The sequence below is a fragment of the Terrapene carolina genome, unplaced genomic scaffold (assembly GCF_002925995.2).
Source record: "Terrapene carolina triunguis isolate 2854851 unplaced genomic scaffold, T_m_triunguis-2.0 Scaffold211, whole genome shotgun sequence".
In the NCBI taxonomy this organism is placed as follows: domain Eukaryota; kingdom Metazoa; phylum Chordata; order Testudines; family Emydidae; genus Terrapene; species Terrapene triunguis.
The window spans coordinates 37,236,742-37,262,611 of NW_020664562.1; the positions used below are offsets into that span (position 1 = coordinate 37,236,742).

Genomic DNA, 25,870 nt, shown 5'->3' on the forward strand with positions numbered 1-25,870 from the left:
TGAAGGATTATAAAAGTATAAGATTAATCAGTATTTAGAGGAACCAAGTATTAGACATGAGTAAGACAAGCTGAAATGCAAAAACCTGTAGGTTGAGGCCTGCAAGATTTTAGCTTAGCTATTTAAGAGACCAGGAAATAACCCGATGCTCTAGGATTATGGGAAAAGAGGTACCAACTGGTAAGATTGCAAACAATTACCCAAAAGATTAATATTAGATCATAAAAATACTGTAAAGGCGCATCTGTCTCTGACATGTGTCTTATCCACAGAATACAGGTTGTGTGTCAATGCTAATGAGAATAAAGGGAACTTACACAGTCTATAGAAAACTGGGGTCCCTTAAGTTTCCAGGGGACACAAACCAATAAGAGAAAAGAGGGTTGGCACTTTTATGGACATGTGCAGAATGTAGGTATAGACAGAATCACATTATAAAAAGGGGATGCCCAGAACAGGAAAATTGAGCTCCCTCTGAGAGACTCCAGCAGGAACCATCCCTCTACTGATGATCAAGCCATGAGAGACCCATCAGATCCTAACACTGTTGTTAAGGATGTGTGTATAACTATATTTGTAACTTGTGCATAGGTCTGTATAGAACTTCTATATGCTTGGATGATCATAACTTTAATAAAACTTGTAAAACACTCTAGACCTTGTACTTGTGAATGTCTGTGTGGTCACTACTAGAGAGACTAACTCTGAAGCAAGTAGCAGAGGTGACTTTCACTCTGTTCAGCTTGAAACTGTAGCCACCAGAGCCGAACCCACTACCACATTACAAAATTCACTTTAAATAGAATAACAGGCTACACTAACAGCAGCATTCAGTGTCAATACAGCCAATAGATTCCTGTCTCCCTTCTGTCCTCAGCTTAAAATATTGCAATCAGTTCAGTTTCCTCTCCTCTCCACACCTCTACTTTATTGAGTTTGTCCCTTTTTATGGCTTCATTCCCTTTTGGAAACGTTGGAGTCGATTGACATCTCCACTTTCCTCCTTATTTGAGCATATGCAGCCAAGGTCAAGCCACCTGCTCTTTGTCCCCGGTGCACTGTTACCTGTGCTCTTGCAGACTGAGCGAATTATCCCTTCGCAATCCACAGTTAGATTTATGAAATGTTAACAAGATTCTTTTATAATAAATCTAGCTATAAATATACATTTCATTCTATTAATCCTTGATTATAATTACAGAAAAAACTAGCATGATCAAGCAAATTGGATTACTAAAGCACTGTTGAACTTAGTTAATACTAAAGTTGCCTATTTTGAGTTGGCATCTTCATCCAAGTTTTCACTGACTTTGCTTGAGTTGTTCATACCTCAAGCCCATGGGTGATATGTTTTCAAAGCAGTTACAGACATAATTAGAAACTTCAGAGCCTCTTCAGCTGGAGAGACTCAACCTGTTAATGTCTATAAGGAATACTTGATCTCACTACTGACTCGCTCATTGTTGTAATTTTTTACTCAGGAGCTCAGACACTATGGTGATGGGCATCAATGTAAGACCCTAGCCTACCTAGATTGATTTTGGGTCTTCAAATATGACAGTCATATACTTACTATTAAGGACTAAGTACAGGAGGCCTGTTACTGACTCTATAGAGAGCCCTTCTCCTTGCTCTAAATTTTCTGTCAAAGGGTTATGTTTTTCTATAACAGTTGCCAATGCACGAGTAGAAGTAGAGAATGTACCCTAGTGTCTAGAACTGCATGAGTGTGATGGGGTGGACCAGGCCCAAAGGCCCCCTGCTGGAGGCCTCAGGGTTCTGCCACACCCATCCCAGGAAAGGAGCAGTGGAGAGGTCCTCCAAGCAGGCTAGAGTGGCTGCAGGGGAAGCAGCCAATCAGGGCCCAGGAGGGCCATATAAAAGGAGCTGCAGAACAGAGCAGTAGTTAGTTGCTGCATGGAGCAGGAGAAGAATGGACTGCAGGCCTGGCTGCCTGGAAGAGCAGCAGGACTACAGACAGCTAAGTCTGCTGGCAGGGACAGGGGGACCAAGAGGCTCCTGTCTGGCTGCTAGGGACTGAGTAAGGACTGAGCCTGGGGAGGGCTACAGAAAGATAGTGTCTCCAGGGAGGAACCCTGGGGATACTGCCCCATATCAGGACTGGACTACTTAAATACTAAAGCCCAAGGAGGGCCAGAGAGAGAAACCACCAGAGGGGTACTGAGATAGGCCCCTGTGGACTATATACCGAAGAAGGAGTTTGTGCTGGCTAATGTGCAGACAGTATGACTCGGCCGGAGGGCTGAGTCAATGAAAACCCACCTGAGAACCACTGAAAGGGGTCTCCAGACCAAAAGAACATAGACACGCCCAATCAGAAGGGGGCACTCGCGAAAGGTGGGTGCCAGCCTCGTTACAAAGAGACTGACAAATAAGTGTGTCTTCCACTCTCATGCTATGCTGTCTCTGCACTGTGAGCCAAAAAGCACTCATTACACTTACGACAAGCATGTTTTAAAAAAAATTCCAATAACTGCCACAATGGCAGTAGGACATTCCTACTGCTCCGTGCATGGGAGTCAGCCGACCCATGGAAAGGAAAGGCAGAGCGTGAGAACACTTGTAGGATCTCATTTTGGGGTGAATTCTATTGAGGGCAGGGCCTCATGCATGCATAACGAAATAGAAGCTAGACTGGTAGACAAACTCAAAGGAAGTGAGGAAGTGGGGAGTAGTGAATGACAAAAGATGTAGTCCCACATTTTCTAGTGGTTGGAGGCCGAGGAAGTAGATATTTGTGGTTCTGCAGCTACAAGCTAATGAGTATTCTCCTTTTGCTCAAGTATTAGCACTACCAAGTTTTACAATGGACACATTAGCATAATTACTGCTTATGGTTGCCATTGTTTCCATCCTACTAACTTCTATGCTATGGCACCCTCAAAAGGAAAAAAAAAAAAATCACCCCACCCACTCCATCAAAGCAGGAAGATAAGCCACCTCCGTAGCTTGCTAATTAAAGTGTTTTCCCTAATATAGTCTCTCCTACCAGCTCATTATCAAAAACATCCTCTTCAGGAGTCATTATCTTAACTCTTTCATCAGCGTTCCTACAGCCTCTATAAAAACACATCATTTGAAATTAATTGCTTGAATTATGTTGTGCAACTGGTTAGATACAATGTAGTAACTAGATGTTCGTTTCATTGATTTTATTTAAGCAAAAAATATTTATGGTCTTTGTTTCCTGTATCTTTATGATAAATTATAAATGAAACTACATATGACCTATGTGGGTGTCTTTGTAGTCGGGCTGGCTGACAAATAGGCATTTAAGTATGCATCTCATGTTCTCTTACTAAATCACTCCAGATTTTGTTTTGTGTTTTAGGTTCTCTGTGTTTTTAAACCACCCCTCTACCATTTTTCATATTATTGTCTTATTTCTGACTCCAATCCACTTTTTATTCACTGCCTTTTCCTTTTATTTCTGTTCTACCCATCCCAGCCCACCTCTACCACCTCATGGCTACTTGCTTTTCCCCCCCATTTCTTTAGTTTTATCTGTCTGTTCCCTTCCCCTTCTCACTATTGTCATCTACCTCCCCATCTCTTTGCCTTCATCCCATCTCTTCTCGACTTGCCTCACCTGAAGGGTGACCAGATAGCAAGTGTAAAAAATCAGAACAGGGGGTGGTGGGTAATAGGTGCCTATATAAGAAAAAGCCCCCCAAAATCGAGACTGTCCCTATAAAGTCGGGACATCTGGTCACCCTACTCACCTGCCTCATAGCTGTTATTTGAGACAGCTCAGAGGCTCACATGCTGTTCCCTAGTCAATTTCAAAGAGTTCAAGTAGTTGGTTTGAGTCTGTGGTATCTGTTGCTAAGCAACCCATTCACAAGCAAAGGTTGCAATATAACAGTTGTTACCATTTTGCTGATGCAATGGCCCAATTTTTTTTTTTTTTTTTTTTTTTTTTTTTTTTTTTTTTAATACAGGCCTTTTCGCTTTGCTTGAAGCACAGATTTCCAGGGATTAACGGCTTGCACAGGTATTTTCAGGTTACTGATGAAGATGTACGGGAACTTCACCTCCTCTTTTTGAAGGCAGAAGAAGCCATTGCCTGCGGCATCAAAATGTAAATTGGAAACAACATATTTATTATTCTCCACTTTGCCTATGGCAGCAAAATCCTACAACTAGCCCCATTTCGATGTGGATCTCAGTGACACAGCAACATCAAGCAGAAGCGGAGAACTGGCAAAATCAGAAGCAGCACAGAGCCCTCTAACGACCTATAGAAATACTGTTGCAAACAAGGGGCTAGATTCTGTAAGCTGTCTTCTGGAAAGACTGCTCAAAGGCCTACACCAGGATACTAATTATCCACAACCTCCCTTTCATCAAAGGGAAGGGAAGCTGGTCAGCACCACCTAAAGAGATGACAGTGGCTAAAAAGGGGACATAGCCAGGGTATGCATAGGGATGCATTGAATCAGTGCATCTGCTGGGCAGATTTCAGCAACAGGGTTCCTATGGCACCTCAACTGCAGATTAAAATGGTCCTCACTAGGTGGAAGTCAGATGGAGGATGTTGTAATCAAAAGCACAATCTGTCCAGGAAATGCTGGATATGTTCACCGAGTTCTAGTGATGGTCACATCGGTATCAGATAATTTAGCAACCATGTGACTGTGGTATTAGTGTTGCCACCCGTCCAGGTTTTCCCAGGATCATCCCTTTTTTGAGGTGACTGTCCTGGGAAGTCTGTAAGGATGTTCAGTATACATGGCCAACTGTCCAATTTTATGGGCTCAGGAATATCCCAGATGTTCCTTATTTTTTGTACCTCAGAGGTAGCAACCTTATGTGACACATTTTATCTGGGCAAAATAATATGGATTTCTCCATTGTCAAAAGTTAAGCACATCTGAGAAGCCTTAATTCCCTACCCCCACCCACCCACACTTTCTTCTATAAGTGTATCACTCCTCCAGAGGTTGCTGTACGCTCAGTTGTACAGCAGGTGACATTTTCTGTAGTCTTCTTCTGTTGCTCTTTCATTTATGATTCTAGTTGAACAAGGTATGTTTTCAATTAAAACTTTTCCAAAATACACTTATTATAATGGTATATCCCTTACCAAAGAACCCTACAGCATGTTGCAGCATTAGGACAAAATCATATACTTGAAAAGGAGCACACTAAAATATATGCCACTTCCCCTAAGTGGCTGCAGAAATTGAATGTTTTCCATGAAATGAAAACAGTACTTAGAACAAGCCAGCTTAACAGCGAGAACCCTTAAGAATTAGTAATCCTATTATGCATGAGCATCATCTACTCCCAGCAATGAAACATCACCTTGAGCCATAACTACTTCTGAAAGCACATAAATACAAAGCCAGTTGAGTGTTTTACTACTCCAAGGACTGGCCTTGACCTGTTAAGAAAGCATATTTAAATGGATGGTGCATCTAAAGAGGATTCTCAGCAGACCACATGCAAGTTGGTAGTTTAGACAGAGACACTCACAGCAGTAATATTCCTCTAATTTGCACACCATCACCGCCACAATCGGGAAACGTGCCTGAAACTAAATTGTCCCTACAACATTAGATGGAAACAAGCATCACATTCATTTGGCTACTAGATTAATATGAACATAGGACACAGGATTAGAATGGATCCCCTGGTTCCTTGAGTCTCGTGCTACTGCAGGCAATCCTGCCATATAATCCTTATTCATAAATTTGTCCAGGTCCACCTTCAAGTAAGTTACGTTGCTTCATCCTTTAGCTAAGGGAAATATTTTAAAATGTATTGTTGAATACTGCACTGACAGTTTTGAATAGTAATGTATACAACATATGTCAAGTGTATAGAGCACTTCTACAATGTCCTGGTATAAACATTTCAGTCATTCACAAATACATGAAGTTGTATTGCAGACTTACGTGGAATCAGTGTCCTTTTCCTTCTTCCGTATTCCAAAGGCCTTCCTTGTACGCTTTTTCAATCCTGTGAACAAAATGAAGATGACTCAGAGGGAGATATTAATATCGTGCTAAAATAAATAATGCTAAAATAAAGGTCACATGCTCCATTAGCAGCTGTAATTAAAAACAGATAGGGTTTTACAGCTAATACATACACCTCTATCCCTATATAACGCTGTTCTCGGGAGCCAAAAAAAATCTTACCGCGTTATAGGTGAAACCGCATTATATCGAACTTGCTCTGATCCGCCAGAGTGTGCAGCCCTCCCCCCCGAGCACTGCTTTACTGCGTTATATCCAAATTCGTGTTCTATTGGGTTGCGTTATATCGGGGTAGAGGTGTACTCATACCTTTTACCAGTTCATCTAAAAATATCTATTACTTTATTCCATATTTATTGAACATCACATGTCACTCAGTAATTATGGTCAACAGTTTTAATCATCCATATTAATTTTTGGTATTAAGACAGAATTTCATTAAAAAATACAGTACGCCACGACAGATTATTAGACCACTGAAATACATTTTAAGGAGTAAAATGCTCAAACTAGCTTACAAACTAGCTTGTGTCAAAAGTTCAGAAGAGCACACAATACTTCTACCATCATCATGCTTTTCATATATCCATAGTAACATTTTATACATGTGTATGTGTGTGGAAGGGGGTGTGTGGGGGTGGGTCTGCTTTTTTTTTTTTAAGCCACATGGAAGCAAAAACATCCATACACAATTACCATTTCAGCCTTGCCAATAGATCAATATACTATATATCATTCTGTATGGTCAGTGCTTAATTTGTAATGATAGAGATGCCGGGGCTCAAGTAATTTTTTTTACATTCATAACTGACGCAGGAAGCCCAGAGGTGCCGGGGCTATGAACTGCCAAGCCTAGAGGTATCGGGGCTCAGCCCTTGCAAGCCCTGGCACAAATTAAGCACAGTAGATGCTTGTATTATAAGTATTATAGAATGTAAATTAGCCATCAAAGAAAACAACCAAAAAACAAAGTTTGTGTATCCAACCTGCCACATTGTATGAAGGATACTTTAGGTAGGGAGTAATTTTGACCCTCTTGTACTCAGACTTCTGTTGCTACAATGATACCCTTCATTCCACCCCTAGACACAAAGTGCTCCTTCACCTTGCTTCTTGAATATTCCCTGATGGTTTATCTACAAAACAGTGCCTGTGCAATCTGCTTATCTTGCTGGAAAAAGGGTGCTGTAACAGCAACTGCTACCAGAGGATTGAGGGGTGAAGCAGAGAAAGCAGTTACAAGTGCTTGTTTGGAGCACTGAAATGCTAGTCAAACCTGTTGCAGAGAAACTTACAGCTCAAGTGGTCCTTCCTATCTAACTAAGTAAAACACCTCTCATGTATTCAAACATCTGCATGCTAGGCTCCCTTCTGGAATCTAGATTACGGCACACATCTTAGTCTCTGTCATTCAAAACAAGAGCCATTAAGTATTTCTGCTCTGATGGTAATCTTTACCTTAAGGCAAACGAATGGTAATCTTTCCAAAATATAAACAGCCCATTCCAAGTACTAAAAATAATAGCAACTGTGAAGCGTGGTCATAGATACACTAATGACTTCAGGATTTGGCTAAGTGTATCCTTACTTAGTACTAATTCTGCATCCGAAGAAGTGGGCTGTAGCCCACGAAAGCTTATGCTCTAATAAATTTGTTAGTCTCTAAGGTGCCACAAGTACTCCTGTTCTTTTTGCGGATACAGACTAACACGGCTGCTACTCTGAAACCTACTAATTCTCACTGACTTCAATGAATTCTGAGTCAGGATAGAGCAAAAGCAGTTTTAGGGTTTCCAGATTTGATCCATCGATAAGGAGGGCTATAGAAGGCTATTTAGATCACCCAGTCTGAATTTTGCTCCCTACATTATTTATATTATGTCATATCTCAAACTACTTTTCAGATCTAACAAAATCTCTCCTATTTTCGATGGGCCAAACACAAGGTCCTCATTCAGTCCTTACACAAAATCTCAAAACTTCAAACAAGAGTTCTGAAGGACTGCAAGATTTTGCCCGCTGCTGTCAGCAGGTTAAGCTGGTATTTTTCAACCCACTGTCTTACAAATGTGGCCATTTGGTTCTCAGGCACATTTCTCAAAATTAATTTGCTAAAATGTGAGATTTATAGCTTGACTGTGCAAGTTGAGGCCTTTTGTCCTTCAATCCTTTATGCCTATTGCGAAGTCAGTAAGTAATATGCGATATAACCTCCCTATTTAATATGATTTATGTGTATACGAAACTGGTGTTGCTCATGTGGTTGGTGGCCTGTATATCTAAAGTTCTGACTAGCCATGATATGCAGCAGTTACAACTATGAAGTTCTTCATGGCACAGGCGCCAACTCTAGGGTGCTCCGGGGCTGGAGCACCCCGGAAAAAAAACTAGTGGGTGCTCAGCATCCACCAGCCACATCTGTTTGGCAGCACCCCCTATCAGCTGTTTGGTGGCTGGGGGAGGGACTTGGGGGAGGGCGGAGAGCAGCAAGTGGGTGGGGGCAGAGCGGGACAGAGAGGTGGAGCAAGGGCGGGGCCTTGGGGTGGAGCACCCCCTGAGGAAAAGAAAAAAACTCAGCGCCTATGCTTGGTGGCCACGGATTTGTTAAACTAGTGGTTCTTATACTGGGACCCATGGACATCTGGTGATACATGAGCACTTGATCATGGATGGCACCTCCAGTCATGCTGGTGGGATGGTGGCTCAGAGTACAAATTCCTGTAAAAACAGCTGTAAACAAAGGAGAGTAGTTGGCACTATGTGACATACCAGCTCTTGGTGAACCACGAGCTGGTATGTCCCGTAGTGCCAACTACTCTCCTTTGTTTACAGTTGTTTTTACAGGAGTTTGTACTCTGAGCCACCATTCCACCAGCATGAGTGGAGGTGCCATCCATGATCAAGAGTCCCAGAGGTACAGGAGCCAGGAGTCACAAGGAGGACCAGAGCCCACCAACAAAAGGAGCAGCAGGAGAGAAAAAAAACAGGCAGCATGAAAAGGGAACCAGTGATTATGGAATAGGGAAGCACGTGCAGGTAAAGGGAAGAGAATGGATGGGAAGAGATGAAAAGATCAAAATGGGCGATAGTCCAAATTATTGTTTTAAAGAAGATGAAACACACTAAATTAAAGAGTTAGGATACCTAAATACCTACCTACTGTTACTTTTACAGAAAAGTCACTGTAGTTGCATTAGCAAACAGGCCATTGATGGGGTGAGAGGTGGTCAGCAAAGACCACATCTAAAAAGATGGTTATCTGAAACGCCTCTTCTATAGTTTTATGGGCCAGATTTTCAAAAGTACTAACACCCAGCAGTTCCCATGACAACACTTCTGGATAGATTTTCAGAAGATCTCAGCACCCAATGTACTGTGTTCTTTTGAATCTAGCTGCATGTTGCTAATATGTGAATTAAATTAGTGTCCTTGAGTGCTAATACTAACACATGTGATGTGTGTGACTGAACATACCCAATGTGTATCAGAAGTCTCCAGGGGCCTGGGAAGACTAAAATGAATACTTATACAATTAAAAAGTTTTATATTCTATTTTATATCAAGAAACTTGACCTGTCAGTATAGTGTTAATAGTGATGGGGATTAGAACACAAAGCCTAAAAGAAGGTATGATGAGGAGCACAGGGAATTAACCATCGTGAATGGAGCAAGATTTTGGGACCTGCAAAACCTGTAGTTGTGGGCAGAGGGCCACCCTCAAGATAGAGCGCATCACCAAGTATGTGGGATGTCTCAGCACACTGATGAGTTGCTTCATTAGCTTAGGATCAAAATACATGGTACCAACTCCAGAGAAGAAAGGGTGTAAAGAAACTGAGGGACAGCCTCACCTCCCCAAAAAATAACTTCACTGGAGGCCTGAAACATCCTAAAGCCAGACTCAATCCTGAACAGAGAATTTCAAGCCTGATTCACAAGATAAACGTTAGTTTGGAAGTTTAAATGCAGAAATAAAGCGCCGCAGTGGCTGCTTTAATACACCAGTCAGGAATTACAAAACAGCTAATCCATGCAAATACTGACCTCTTCAGCATTACAGGGGTAATCTTCATGGAAGGATGTACTGTTCCTGAATATTTTCTCTAAGATCATCATGCTAAAACCGATGTTTCTTCCACATCACTCATGTTTGACTCACCTTTAAAGGTATCACACATGTATGGCGTCCCAGTTCCAATTCCAAGATACTTATGATATACAGTGATGTTCCACTCTTAGCCAAATTTGTATTTGGCACAAAAAAAACCCCTAGAGCAACTAGTAGTGCTTAGTCAACTTTTGCACTGATACTTCTCTTTTATGGGACATTAAATTCGCTTTACCCCTATTTAGTATTTAAAGATACAGTCTATGCCCTTTGCCCAGTAGCGTTATGCAGAGTGGTATCAGACATCACAGAAGCAGCAAGGGCAGAAGACTAACTTGATCAGTGACTGGGTGTTTCAGACCAGCTAAAGGCAATAACTGACAACTTTGCTGACGTGGATTATTTTTGTTGTTAGGAGAAAGGGGATAACGTGCCTGGTGACAGCACAAGCAACTTTCTACAAAATGGCAGCTGTGATATCACCGCCTTGGAGTATTTTCCTGTGAATTTCTTACTCTTTTCAGGGCTGACTGCTACTCACAATGGTGCTGTAATGATCATGTTGCAGAAGTGCACTGGGAATAGATTTGGTGGCATTTCAGGCTGAAAATAAGTTTCAGGGGTTTATTTAGAGTTTATAACTCATGGCTTGGGCAGTCCTGATGCCATGCCAGCCTCTGCTAGGTCACTTGTGACAGTCTATTCCCAATGGGCCTCTCTATGCAGGTTGAAAAAGGCATTCAGCACTGCAGGACTATCTTTTCACCTGGGCATCTACCCTGCTTCTACTATCTAATATTGAAATGCTTCCCTGCCTTTCACAAAGGAAGTCCTGGCCTCGTAAATGTATTTTAATGAGCTGTCCCAGTCCCAAACACTTCTTAAAAAAAAATTCTAAGTAATGAAATTCCATCCTTGGGCAATGACAGACTTGACACTTCCTGAGACCATTTTAATCTTCAGGCAGCAGCTTTTAAAGTGATGGCTAGGTATTAAAGCAGACTGCCAATTAGCTGAATCCCCCATCTCGCAGCTGCACTCCCTGTATGTATGTTATCCTGCACACTCCTGCATTAGGTCAGGTTCAAAATTAGCTGATCTACTAGTTGGGCCAAGGAGATCCTTCTCCTTGGCCAGATGAGCCTGACCTGTGTTAAATCTGGTCTCAGCTGGAAGTCACTATCTGTGTATCATTCAGGCTCTGATGAAGTACATTTTGTTGGTCAAACCTGTAGTGCAATCAGTGGTCATGGTCTATGCCACAACTCAGAGACCTTGTTTGGTGACTCCAGACAGCACAAACTGAGTTTAGTTAGTTAGTGAGCTAGGGAATTATAAGGTTTTGCCTAGATCCAGTAGCAGCAAAAAGAATCATCCTAACAGACCCGTTTCTTTTCTACAAGGAACACTATCAAACCATGCTCCAATATACCTATGCTGGCTTAGATGTGGAGACAACACATATCCTTGTATGAAAATTATCCATACCCTTAAATGTGTAAAACAGCTCAGTATAGAGGTTAATTGTTTTGAAAACTGATCCCTATACCAATTCCCTTTTTCCTTTTATTATGTATAGTTGCTAACACCAATTAAATCAAGAGTATATCAGGTATATACTTGACTTTTAGTGGGAAACAAAAATAATGTTTTTGTTTTCAATAAATGTTAATTTCAGTCTAAATTCTCCACCAGTTTTCATAACAGATTTTTTTTAAAAGCAGATTTTTTTCAAAGATTCAGGAATTAAATTCAAACATTTCACTACATTAATGCAAAACAAACAAATTTATTTTAGCATAATGCAATGTGTTAGCATGGAAACATTCATTGAGGACTGGTATTTTTAATCAGGAAAGACTGAAATGCTGGGTATTCCACTAATTAAGTACTAGTTATATTTTACTAAGATATAATAGGGAAATTGGATATTTATTTTTATTCGTATAGTAACAATTTTAGACAATTACATAACTGATGTATTGTCTGTCGTATCTACAAAAACAACAAGGAGTCTGGTGGCACCTTAAAGACTAACAGATTTATTTGGGCATAAGCTTTCGTGGGTAAAAACCTCACTTCTTCAGTGTCTGTAGTATCGTACATAGTGCATACATGCATTAGAGTTACTCAGTATGGAGAAGAGCAGAGATTCACAAACTGTAGTCAAAAGGAGAGGCAGTTGGTCACATGGAGTTAGCTCCTCCTCCTTATTTCCAGCTCCTAAGATGCCTTAAAATACAGGTAAAAATATATTCTCTGCTTCCCCCTAACTTTACTTTTCTAAGTAATTGCTATAGTTGTACAAGAATGTTATGGGATGGCAAATAGGAGGGCATGTGTTGATACAGAGATTGCCTCAGAGAAAATTAGGTTGACATTATGAAAAATGTTTGGACACCACTGTAGCAGAATGCTATTCAACACTAATACATTCCCATCAGCATACAGGAATATAAAAATACTATTGCCAGTAAATAGGAAATGACATGATAATGATCACCTTTGGGAACTGAGTAACTGAAGGTAAATCCAACAGCACATAATGAATGGGGACATAATTATACCCCGCTTTGCTGTGTATTAAAATAGTCCTGAAACATTTTCAGCAAAAATAAGTCATTAGTGCATATGCAGAATCATGTACACAAAAGAATAGATGACTTCAAAATTAATTCACAAAAAAGTTAATCATATATGACTCTTAATGGCATTATTACCAGCTTAAGCAATCGCACAATCCTATTGCTGTAAACTCTTGTCTTTTCTATCCTTACACCAATATTCACCACCCTTCCTCCTCATGTCTTCACTCAGACTGTCAACTTGTTTAGGTACTTATGAGAGTCTCTGTAATAATTAGTATCCAAGCACCTCTCAGTATTCCTGTGAGTATACATCTGTTATACTCATTTTACAGAAGATAAACTGTTACACAGTTCAAATGACTTGCCCAAGATCACACAGGAAATCTGTGGCAGAGCTGGAAATTTAATGGACATCTCGCGATTCCAGTCCTGTGCCATAACTACAGGATTATTCTAATAAATGTTGCTGACTTTGTATTGAGAGCTTTACCAGACATTGAGGTAACAAACCCACATGAGGGTTGTCACCTATCCAGGTTTTCCCAGGATCATCCCTTTTTCGAGGTAGCTGTCCTGGGAAATCTGTAAGGATGCTTAGTATACACTGCCAGCTGTCCAGTTTTATGGGCTCAGGATTGACCTAGATGTTCCGGTTATTTGAATCTCAGAGGTGGATACCCTAACGTACACAAGGAGGCACAACCCAGGTTCCAACAAACAGACCAGAACTGTCGTAAAGTCACAGCCCATACTACATGTGCCATAACTGGACACAGCCAGTTGTATTTCCTATTCCATACTACTGCCAGGTCTCTTGGATGGATAGGCTAAGATTTTCAAAAATCAGAGCCAAAATGTAGGCTCCTAATTCCATATTCAGGCATATAAATATGAGGCCAGATTTCAAAAATGCTGAGCACCCGACAGTTCCCCTTGAAAACCTGGCCACGTATTTATATGCCTGACTATAGATCTAGGAGCCTAACTTTAGGCACGCTCCCTCTCTTTTTTCCCCTCCCCCCTCAACCTTGGTAAAGTCCACTACACTAACTCCCCTTTCGGGCATGAATATTTTCTTCTAGTCTCTATTGTAAAACACTGCGCATATTTGTGGTATTTTACATATGAGAATTAAGAATAAATGTTATAGCTGACAAAACCGAGAACTAAAAAATGGCCGTTGGTCAGGTCCTTTTGTGCAGATATTGATGTGAACGGCCTGCAGGAGAAATCCCAAAGTAAAATTCCACTTGCTCTTTTCTTTGTATGAAATGTTTTTCTCCTGGCTACCGTCAGGTAGCCAAAGACTCTAGCATCTTATTTACCCCTCTTGATACCGTTTTCTTCATATCCAGTTCTCAAATATTCTTTGTGTGTCACATAATGTTCTTCTGTAAGGAAAGGCCTGACAATGATTCTGCAGAAGTAAATTCAATTTATCTAATCTTTACATATTTCAAATGACAAAATTAGTGCAGAGGACGACACACAGCGCCAGCCAAGGAATGCTTTTATTATGTTCATTCTGCAAGCCAAAGTGCTCGTTTTCAACTCGTATGATTGATGCTTTATTTTTCGCTACACTGCTTACTTTGAATGTGTCCTTGAGTTGCAATTCATTTCAATATTCCCTGACATTCTGCATTTGTTGATAGTTTCTGTTACAAATTTCAGTAAGTATGTCTAAACACTAGTTTTCTCTGCATAATGTCAAAATCACATGGGCTAGCATTGGGCTTAGTTTTTAACCTCAAAATGAAACATTAAGTTAATCTCTTAGGGTACGTCTTCACTACCCGCCGTATCGGCGGGTAGCAATCGATTTATCCGGGATCGATATATTGCGTCTCGTTAAGACGCGATATATCGATCCCCGAACGCGCTCACTGTTGACTCCAGAACTCCAACAGAGCGAGCGGCGGTAGCGCAGTCGACGGGGGAGCCGCGGCCGTCGATCCCGCGCCGTCTGGACCCCAGGTAATTCGATCCAAGATATTCGCGTAGCTGAAGTCGAAGTTGCGTATCTTGGATCAATTCCCCCTCCCCCCCCAGTGTAGACCAGCCCTTAGTATCCTCTCGGTGACAGATTTCAAGAAGTGCAGTGGTATAAAAATCAGCCTAGATTCAACATTTTAAAAACAGAGCATCATTACCAATTACAGGAAACAGCATTTACCACACCTATATGAGCCACTAAGTTTTGTACTAACTTGAAAGGTCTAGAACTTGGGGGTGAAATCCTGGCACCTACAGAAGTCTGTGGAAGTTTTGCCATTGACTCAATGGAACATGGATTTTGCCAGGTATTTGAGAGACTGCCTTATCCTTAGTGCCCCACCATGAAAGTTAAGATGTGCTCAGGGCCTTTTGCTGCTGATGCCCACATGGCAGGACGTCTTAAACTGAAGGATCGCATCTATGGAATTTGCACCTTCTAATCCAACAGAATGAGTTTGTCAACCTTCAAGGCACAAGGCAAGGCTTTATTTGTTCCATAAAGTCCTTCAATATTTATGTGTGAGAGAGGGGACTTGTGCTGGGGTCCCATTGAGACAGTTGCTTAGCACATAGGGAGGACACTGGAACCCTGATTTTATTAAGTAACCCTATGGGGTAAATAAAATATTTTGTAGTCATTTTGTGAAACAAAAGCAGCAACAATAGGGTACTATGATACTACACGTGGTATGATTTTTTTTTTATAAAGAAAACAACCCCCCCGTTTTGAATCCACGTCTCCAACAGTACACTAAGTAGTCAGCATGAATTTACTAAGAATAAATCATGCCAAACCAGCTTCTTTGACAGAGTAACTGATTTGGTGGATGGGGGAATGCAGTAGACATAATATACCTGGACTTTAGCAAGGGTTTTGACACAGTCCCACATGACATTCTGATAAGTAAGCTGGAGAAATGCAGGCTTGCACAACTACCATTAAATGGATACATAATTGGTTAAACAACCAAAAAAAAAAAGAGTAACTATTAAATGGAATGATGTCAGATTGGAAGGAGGTCTTGAGGGGGATTCCACAGGGATCTGTTCTGGGTCTGGTGTTATTTAACATCTTTATTAATGACCTGGATGTAGGAATAGAGAGCATACTGATCAGGTTTGCAGATGACACAAAACTGGTGGGGGGGATTGGAAACACTTTGGCGGATAGAGCTAAAATTCAAAGGGATCTGAATAAACTGGAGAACTGGGCTATAGACGACGAAATGAAATTCAACAAAGATGCAAATACAGAATGGGTGATAACTGGCTTGGCAAGCAGCACTGCTGAGAGGATCTGGGAGTTGTGGTGGATCATAACCTCAACATGTGTCAACAATGCAAAAAAAAGGAACTTTAGGTTGCAATAACAGAGGCATAGCATGCAAGTCACGGGAGGTGATAGTACACTCTATTCAGCACTGGTTAGACCTCAGCTGGAGTACTGTGTCCAGTTTTGGTCAGCAATGTATAGAAATGATGTAGAGAAACTGGAAATGATCCAGAGGTGAGCGACAAAGACAATCAAAGGGATGGAATGCAAGCCCTATGAGCAAAGGCTGAAGGAACTGTGTATGTTTAGTTTGGAAAAGAGGAGATTAAGGGGGGACATGCTAGCAGTCTTCAAATACTTGAAAGGCTGCCATAAAAAAACATGGAGAAAAGATGTTCTCTCCTGCCGCAGAGGGCAGGACAAGAGGCAATGGGTTCAAACTACAGCATAGCAGATTTAGTTTAAATCTCAGGGGAAACTTCCTAACTGTAAGACAATGGAAAAGACTGCCTGGGGAGGTTGCAGAAGCTCCTTCACTGGAGGTTTTCAAAAGGAGGCTGGATACTCATCTGTCTTGGATGGTTTAGACACAACAAATCCTGCATATTGCCAGGGGGGTTAGACTAGATGACCCTTGTGGTCCCTTCTAACCCTGTGGTTCTATGATTTTAGGTACAACCACTAATAACGAATAGAATAGGAATCTGTTTACAAGAACAGAAAGGCCAGCAAGTAGAACTTCATTTCACACTCAGTGTAACCCCTTTGGGGTTTAGAGAGCATGGCCCCTTTAAATCTTTTTCCGAGTGGGGGAATGAGAAAAAAGGACGAAAACTCCAGGGTGTGGCTCTGGAGCTTAGTGGGAGAGAGAGGTGGCAGCAGCCCGCAGGCCCTCACAAAGGAAGCAGCAGAGAACCTGCCTGAAGCCTGGGGAGGACAGGGCGGCCGATAGGGGACACCCCAGGACAGGAGCCAGGAGGAGCACTGTGCCAGGGAGGAATTGCCCGAGAAGGACAGGCTGGAGCTGGACCCAGTATCACCGCTGCCCAGAGCTGTATGGGACTGTGAGTACTGGGGCTTGGGACTCTGCATTGGGAACAAGGAGGGAGGCTGCTAGCTAGTTAAGTAGGGAGGTGGTCGCTATGTGTGGCTTTGCAGAGAGCAGCAGAAGAGGGCACCGGAGGGGTTTGTTGGGGAAAGTTCACTGGCGCCGAAGATGACCAGGAGCACCCAAGACTCACTACTGGACTGGAACTTTGCTCAGGACTCCTGAACTCTGTGTGCAGACACATTGCTCAGTGTCTGCCCTTCCGGACTGTGCTACCACTGGGCCCGTGGGGCCTTGGTTTGGATGCAACCTGGTTTTACTGCTCCCCCTATATTTCCCCTTGTTGCTTTTCTCCTCTCATCCCTCTGTAAAGAAATATTTCCCTTTCTTATTATATCCATTGTACTTTTCCTGGGGGTGGGGAGGGGTGTTCACTCTGGGGGGTTTAGAACCAGTGCCCCTGGGGTGGAAGGGATTTTTCCTGCTGCATTCCTGCACGCGCCTTCTCTTGGCCAGAGCTGCCTGCAGAGCAGACTCCATCTTGGCCATGAGGGTGCTAAAGTTACATCAGTATAGTGAAGAACACCTTTCTGAGGAGTAATTCAGTAGAGCTTGAGAATATGCCCAATGACCCTACTACACTGTGAAACTTCTGAGACAGGTGTTCTCTACTGTGAAAGGGAAAATAAATCTCTTTACTGCTTCTGGAAACCACACACTGTAGGTTTTGCCTAAGGTAGGAACGTGGGCATGAGAGAGCTATTCAGAAAAAGAGAGGAAGAAGAGGCTCTCATAACACACCTCTTTACATAGCACTAGAAAATTATAGGGGAATTAATATATTTGCCGTTTATGCAAATAATTACAACTATTCTGAATACAAAACATTTTGGCCCCGCATCTAAAGGAGAAGGAGCTGCTGGTAGGGGACTGTCTGTGAGGGGTCATCCGTTTTGGAAACTGCACCTGCTGTAGGTCCAGATTTGTTAACTTTATAGGCACACTGCAAAGCTCATTTCCCCCTCCCCCACTCTTTGTTGAGGAGCACATGGGATGCAATCTATATATTTACGAGGAGTCCTTTTATGTTGTGATTGTTCTCTACAGTTGTACTTTAAAAAAATACCACCACCATTAAACATAGAAAATTACTTCTGGGTCTGGGTCAGTCATTCCGAGACATGTTTATTGCATCTTTCCGTAATTACTATATTACATAAGAGTTTGATTATGTAGGGCTGCAGAGATTCTCAGGTCAGCGCGATCTTACATACACCAAGTATGATGCCGAGCACAGGCACAGTTGGATAAAGGAAACTGTTACAGTTGCTTTGGCAACCTCAACTCAATTTCCTTGATTTTGTACATTTGTTCAGTGTAAGACACTGCTTATACTGTATCTGGTTTTTGGTTTAAGTGCAACTTCTTTCATAACAGAGTATGTTAATAGCTAGGTGAGACCTACAAGGATCTCACTGCACAAGCATAACTTTACCCCCTATGCATTAAAGGTTGGAAAGAAAAAAAAGTTTAGCAAAGTGATCTGTATTCTAAGTCAAGATAGACCTCAATGACTGACTTGACTAAATATTTTGACCTAGTGTTCTGCTCAGTTATATAATGGGTTAACTGACTAAAGTCTGCATAAAATGATAAAGGTTAGCAAAAAAGGTTTATGAAATGAAAGACTAAAATAGAAAATGGCATTGGAGACAGTGTCTTCACAGCCTAAAGAAATGCCCATTGTTGAAGCATGTTCTCTAATCAAACTTTATTTTTATAGCATGCTTTTAATACCTTTTCCCCCCTTACTTGACAGACAACCCACTCAGGAGACAGCATGCTGAGGCAAATCCATATTTGTTTGATTTTCCCCCTCCCCTTTTTATGTTATTTCTGGTCAGAAACTAGCTATTTTTAATTTGAAATCTCCTGTCAAATCCTTACAGGCCTCCTTCCCCTCACAACAATTTAATGTTTATCCTGACATTAAGATCATCTTATTTGTTCTATAGGAAATGCAAGACCCATTAAAAGTCCCTCCTCCCAGTTAGGTCTTACCTGTAATGACACACAATGTAGGGTTTTCGTTTTACCCACTTTGCTACAGACACCTGTTTTGACACATGGTTACCTTGAAGTAGGGTGACCAGATAGAAAGCGTGAAAAATCGGGATGGGGGTGAGGTGTAAAAGGCGCCTATATAAGAAAAAAGCCCCAAATATCAGGACTGTCCCTATAAAATCAGGACATCTGGTCACCCTACCTTGAAGGCAGGCCCAGCAGGCACGGAGGAGGCTCCCTTTTCAAAGCCTATGCCAAAGCAATCATACACATTAGCGGTATGAAGGTATTTTAAGATACTCACCTTCCATTCTACTGATTATTTCATTTCGAGGTTACTTAAATCAGCTAGTCCTGACTGGGGTAAGGCCTCAGGCCATGTGGTTTTCTGCTGCAGCACTAAACTGTCACCTGCTTCTGGCACAGTTATTTGGTTCAAACCTTCCCAGCAGAAAAGCAACCTTTTTAGCTATGGTAAAGTAACTATGCTTGAGACTGGTAGCAGGAGAAACTGAAGACTAGCTCTTTTCATTAATGACCATTGCAGAAAGGAGAAAAATACAAATACACAGCGGAGGGACATCATCTACAGATATTTGCTGCCCACAGGCTCCTCTTCTGCTCCTGTCAAGTGTCCCAGGGAATATGGTCAGCTATTGGGAAGGGGAACCCTAGGAATGCCAGTGAACAGGGTCAGTCTGTCCCACTTGCAATTCAGGGGAATTAGAAGTAATATAATGAAGGAGGTGCAATGGGAGTCTGCATTATGATAAGGCTAAAATAGTGATTCATTTTGGATGCCATTTCTCTCTGATAGAGGTTACATATTCTGAGATTAACTCACCCAAGCCCTGGCATTAGTGGGAGGAAAACTGTTAGAATGTCGTATCTGTCTTTGAAAAGACAGAGAGAATCATTTGAGAGGTTGAAATATATGGACAGTAACAGAGTTCTGTATTTTATTTTGAAAGTCTCCAATCCCATTTCCTAATTGCTTGAGGTGCTGAAGAATTGGAGAGTTAAACGATTCTTAAAAATTCATCCTTATAATGCATCAAATGAAAATAACAACGCTGTGTCCATTTTTATAAGTTTGGCAAAACAGCCCTGATACACTGGAAATGCTGCAGTTCTGGGAGGGTGCTTGTAGACAGAGGAGAGGAACTGACTGCTAAGACAGGAAAGGGTGGTGGTAAGTGAGAAGGCACTTAGCTGGCAGAAAATGGACACAAGAGAAGGGAATGAAGGATATATGGCAGCGGAGGGATCCTGATACAGAGAAACAAGGATCGGAATTCCCCGGTTCAGAGAAACTAAAAGTTCAGCTACACAGACTTTTAAAGTGATATTTGTCTAAAGCAGGGCACATACTCCTCACCATTCTTTACCAAGTACCACTTTCACTAAGCCAGCATCAGGGCATTGATTTTAATTCTCTCTCTCCAGCAGAGCTAATTTAAGAGCAGTAACAGTCCCATAATGGCAGTACTGAGATACACTAGCATGAGTAGGTTTAAATCTCTGCTGGTACATATTTTTTTAAAAATCCGTATCTTCTTATTTGTTACAGTATTTGAATTAAAACATTTTTTTTTAAAAAAAATCTACGAATACTCATTTGTGAAAGCAAGGTTACAGCTAGTGTTATTTGAGCCTAATAGAAAGTTCATCCAACATCATTTAAAGCTTCTGGCACTATTTTTCCTGTGACCGTCATCTCACATCTTCCATTTTGTAGCCTATGTTTGGGCTTTGATATTCCAAGAAACATTGCTTGAGGTTGAGGAAGGAACTTGCTTTTGTTTATTTATTTTCCAGTTATGCACATGTTCTTCAACCATACACAGCTTGTTAACCCAACTGTTTAAATTAGGGTTTCTATTTAAGAAACAAAAATAATTGTTGGTGACAAAGGTAGGTCAACTTAATGTTGCCATGTGCATAGTCCATGTGCCACAGTTACTAGCCTAATTGCACTTCTGACCTCACCTGGTCTCTTTGAGTGCCTCCTTTCTCGAATTCAGGTCTCTAGCACTCAACTGTCTCTCAGGGTAGAATCATGTGATTCTCCCATTGTTAGACCAGGCCCTGGGTTGCAGTTCCTTGTGCATCAACAAGAGCTGGGTGAAATGTTTCAGAAAAAACTTCTCACCAAAAAAATGTATATTCAAGTCAACTGAACCAATTCATAAATTGGAACTGAATTCACCAAATTATTTAACTCAAAAAAAAAAAAAAAAAAACCAATAAAAAAAATCCAACCAAATCTGTTTTTTTTTGACTTTTTTTACTTCAAATTTACTTTAAAAAAAAAAGTCAAACCCTTGAAAAAGAACTATTCATTTGAGCTGAAATTTTGTTTTAATTTATTGGGAGGAGCTTTTCCAGTTTGGCCAGTGAACTGAAAATGCACTTATTTGCACAGCTCTAGTATCAACTGTGATTTATCTCAGCAAGTCTGACTTACGTCCAGATCCTGCAATTCTGTTCACTCCGAGAGCAATGACAGTAGTTAACAGACTAATCAAACAGCTTCCTTAAAGTATTCCTTACTTAGAGTGAAGGCGTTTGTGATGCTGTAGGATTGAAATATGGCCATGTATATCATTGATATTGCCACTGTTAGACAACTGCAACAAATCTTGTATAAAAGTATGTCATGTAAGGGGTCCATGAAAAAGTTCTGAAGTGCTAAATAAGATTATACTCTTTAAAGCCATGCATCATCACTGTATCCAAAGTTATGAATATTGATTATATACCTGTATCTCAAAATGTGTTTGTTCCTGGGGTAACTCCCACAAGGTAGTTTACATCCAGCCTAGCCAGCACCTTGTGAATGGACTATTCAAGCTGGATGGCCCATTAAAAATACTTCACTTTAACCATGGGCCATAGGAGAAACTCATTCTGCCCAGATAAGCCTTCCTGTGGATGGCTCAGCACAGATATGGGCAATGACTGCCTCTGAGAGTCATCAAAGCATGTAAGTATGTGGTATGCTCATGTGACCCTGTACTCCATCTTAGAGCAGTAATTTTCCACAGAGGCTTCTGAGCTGTGTTTGACCCAGTGAATTTCCAGGCACATGGCAAAGGATATAAAAAACCTCTGAGATGTCTCCGTTTTTCCTCTTTCTGGCCCTAATTCTCTGGACTGTGGATTTACAACTAAAAGGAGCGTATTGAACTATGGACTGCGGACCTTCCAAACTTTTAGAAGTTACCAGAGAGACTACAAGTCTATAACATCACTGCTACAAACCTGATATAAGAACTTTGTAATTTTTGTATGTATAAGATCTATTAAAAAAAAAGAAGTTAAAAATGGTTACTAAACCTTTAGCTTTTAGTTACTAAAAAGGATTGGCAGCGGCGTGATTATAGGGTAAAATCTGAGTTTTATATTGACCTGGCTAAGTGGCTGATCTCCTGATAATAGAAGGACCCTCTATAAGATTAAATTGCTTTTCATTGATGGTGAGATAAAGGCCGGAATGCCTAAGGAGACTGCATCTCTGACTTCCTGTTAAGTAGTGTGGTAAGAAAGAAGTTTACTTTTGTTACTGGCTTGATGTATCTAATGATGAACCACCACCAGTTGGGGGTGAGTCTGCCTTTTTTCTCAGCATTTGGTCCTGAATCTAGTATTCTCAGCTGTGACCCACTGAGGCACGGTGACATTTCCGAGAAAACATATCTTAAAAAACAATGAAAACAACTGTACGCATATCTAGCTTTTCCAGTGCTGTTGGAACAATTTTTACAGTGGGGGTGCTGAAAGCCATTGAACCAAACTGTAAACCCTGTATATGATGGACACCACTTCAAGCCAGGGGGTGCTGCGACACCCCCAGTTCCAGCACCCCTGAGCTTTTCCCTAAGGCTTATCATTCCTTGGATCTGGGAAGGCCTGACTACTTTAGATTCCCTCCGAGAGTCTCTCACTCTCGGTTGTATGTCTCACCAGGCAGTTCCTGACGAGTGAAGCTTCCTTTTCCGCCTCTTGAGAGACATTTTAAGTGTTTAGTCTTCTTTTGCGCTCTAGCCTCCAAGCCTGGCAAACTAGGTTTGCAAGCGGTTGGAACAGGATTCTTGAAACTAACTGCTTGCTCCACTGTCTTTTAAGCATGTGCTTGGGGTTGCTTCTCTAGAACTTGTATGGCTTTCCTGATTGCATTTCCCACAGCCCCCTATTAAGTTAGATCAATACATTAGGGTTGCCAATTTTGGTTGGAGGTATTCCTGGAGGTTTCATCACATGACATAATCTCTTATTAAAGATTAGTCTGTAATTCCTGGAGACTCCATGGCAATCCTGGAGGGTTGACAACCCTATAATACATTCACACAGGAAATTCTAATAACCCTCTGTAGTCATACAGCAACTTTACCTCACTGATCAGGTCAATTACAATATTCATACCATTATTACATATCATTATTCAAATATTAGTACATAACAGCTCCATGACCAACATACCTACTTGCAATTAAGAGCTCAGCTCATTTTTATAAGGCTATTCTATCATTTCAGTAACTACGTTCTGAATATATTGCTCTTCTAGTTTTGTTTTGTTTGTTTTTTGGGTCTGGGTGAGCTTTATTTGAAGGTCCTGCTATAAAGCTAGGGTTTTCTTTGACCTGCTTCATAGGGTAGAGACTGAGGCATTATTTGCAGCAGATGATCTCAGTCACTGTTGATGACTAATAAGCCAACAAAAATCTCTGCTTTCAGGTTAATGAGTATTATCATATGGATCTTATTTCTCTTTGTGTTCCTAAGCAAAGAGCGTGATCAGTCTGAAGGCCTGGAAACTTGCTGTCTTGACATCAGAAGCAAAACATTTAACCCCTCAGCACCAAGACAAAGAGGGGTTAATGTTATTTATGTTTCTTTTTATACACTATCTTTACTGAGAAAGTGAAAATTATAAATTATATCATGGCTTTTTTCCTATGATCACTGTGGTATATAAACAGAGGATTCACACTCTAGAAATACCAGCCAGGACTTTTCATTAGCATTAAGCTTTCACAGTTGCATGCATGGACCCACCCACACTTTCAAAGAGTTTAAAAAGTTGAAGAAAGAATCCGTGTTAACCTTTGGCAGCAAGACACTAGAATTCAAAACAGATCATCTTCTTCTAGGCTAGCCCCATCATACAACCTAAGTAAACATACTTTAGCAGATGTGTCTGGAAAAGAAGACTGAAGATCCCTATCTTTGCTCTGGTTTCTTTATGCCACACAAAAAAGGCTGGGAGTAGCATAAAGGGGACCTAAAAGTCCCAATTCCAGTCAGGGGAAGACTCCCCCCGGTGCAGGCACTGAGGAAAATAGCCGTAAGGTTGCATCCTGAGGACTCTTTCATAACCGTGGTGTAGAGGGGATGCTGTGGCCCATATGGTCGCTCCAGGGAAGCTATTTAAGTTAGGCCCAGGGCCACTTCTGTTCCCAAAGCAGCCCATGATTGGGAAGATGCAAAAGGTGGCTTAAAGCCACTACAGTACCCCCTACCCCAGTGGTGCAATTTTTGTGAATCTCAGCCTCTCCCCCTGAATTGCCACTAACACTACATGAATACTATATTAACAGCAGTTAGTCAGAACAAATTAACATTAAGTCTTCTGTTAAACAATTGTTTCATTTGCCTTTACCTAAGCATGTATGAGGTCAAATCACTGCAATACAGAGCATCCTTCTACTAACATATGGGGGCTCTTTTCAAAATACAACACACAATTATAGTGTGTAGTGCAAAAATACTTCAACATAAGTAAATAAAATATATAATACCAAGCTTTTATTCTGCAAAAATTTAAACAGTCTACTGTATCAGATATAATTGTAAATGCGTGTCAGTGTTCTAAAACTAGCATCTCACAAAATGCATTTTCGTTTCCTGCATTCCACAGAAATTCTCTTGGGAAGTGTTTCCTTAAAGCTTATAATAATTTCATAGAACAAGGTTCTAGCCTCCAGCCAGAGAAACCACATCAGTGGGCCTAGTACAGTAGGTGACAAAGTTGGACGTAGCATCCAAACACCATTAAAAATAGCAGAATGGTGGCGAGAAAAGTGATTCAGTATCCTGTTAACATCAAACACCCGAGGGGAAGAATTTTAAATCCATTTCCACAGTTATGGGATTCCCTGCCCTCCGAGACGTGTACTCTGAGCATTTCATATACTATTGACTTGAGGTACGTTAATGCTTCACCTTTGAATGTACTCGCAATTGCATGCTCTGGTCCCCATTAAAAGTCAACATTTATTACCTATTAATTCTAAGGGACAATTCTGAGGAAAGGGGGCGGGAGTAAATGTTGGCTTTTCAGTGGCAGTCACCACCCTCCATTTTCTGAACTCTTCATTATCCCCACCTTTTTAAATTCATAGTGAAGACTGGGTGAGGGAAGGGATTTTTTTTTCCCCCAACAAGATTTGAAGACAAGGCCACAATTTTCCTTAATAATAATGGAAGTTGGGTACACCAGGGATCAAATTGTTTCTTTAGCTGTCTAACTCCTTTACAAGATTGTACGCTAACTATACAACTAAGGGTCACCTGAGAAAGTGAAGGAAGATATCCTGAGACATTTCATGGTATCTGGTTACACGAGAAGACAAAAGTTTTCACATTGTCTGCCTGCATTATATTCAAAATAGCTTACTCAGGCTCTTTCAAAGAGCATAGCACATCACAGTTCCAGGAAAGAATGCTTACAATACTAATAGCAAAGGAACAAGGAAGATAAAAAAGAAAACCTTAAAATTGTTT

The 25,870-nt window shown here is 41.1% G+C and overlaps 1 protein-coding gene across 1 annotated transcript in view; it reads right to left on the minus strand.

Moving 5' to 3' along the window:
- LOC112115977 (SH3-containing GRB2-like protein 3-interacting protein 1) overlaps positions 1–25,870 on the minus strand; it is a 134,189-nt gene that overhangs the window by 83,117 nt on the left and 25,202 nt on the right. The window contains exon 3 of the mRNA XM_024213234.3: positions 5,922–6,006. Within this exon, the coding sequence (XP_024069002.1) occupies positions 5,922–6,006 (85 nt within the window). The remainder of the gene's footprint in view (positions 1–5,921; positions 6,007–25,870) is intronic.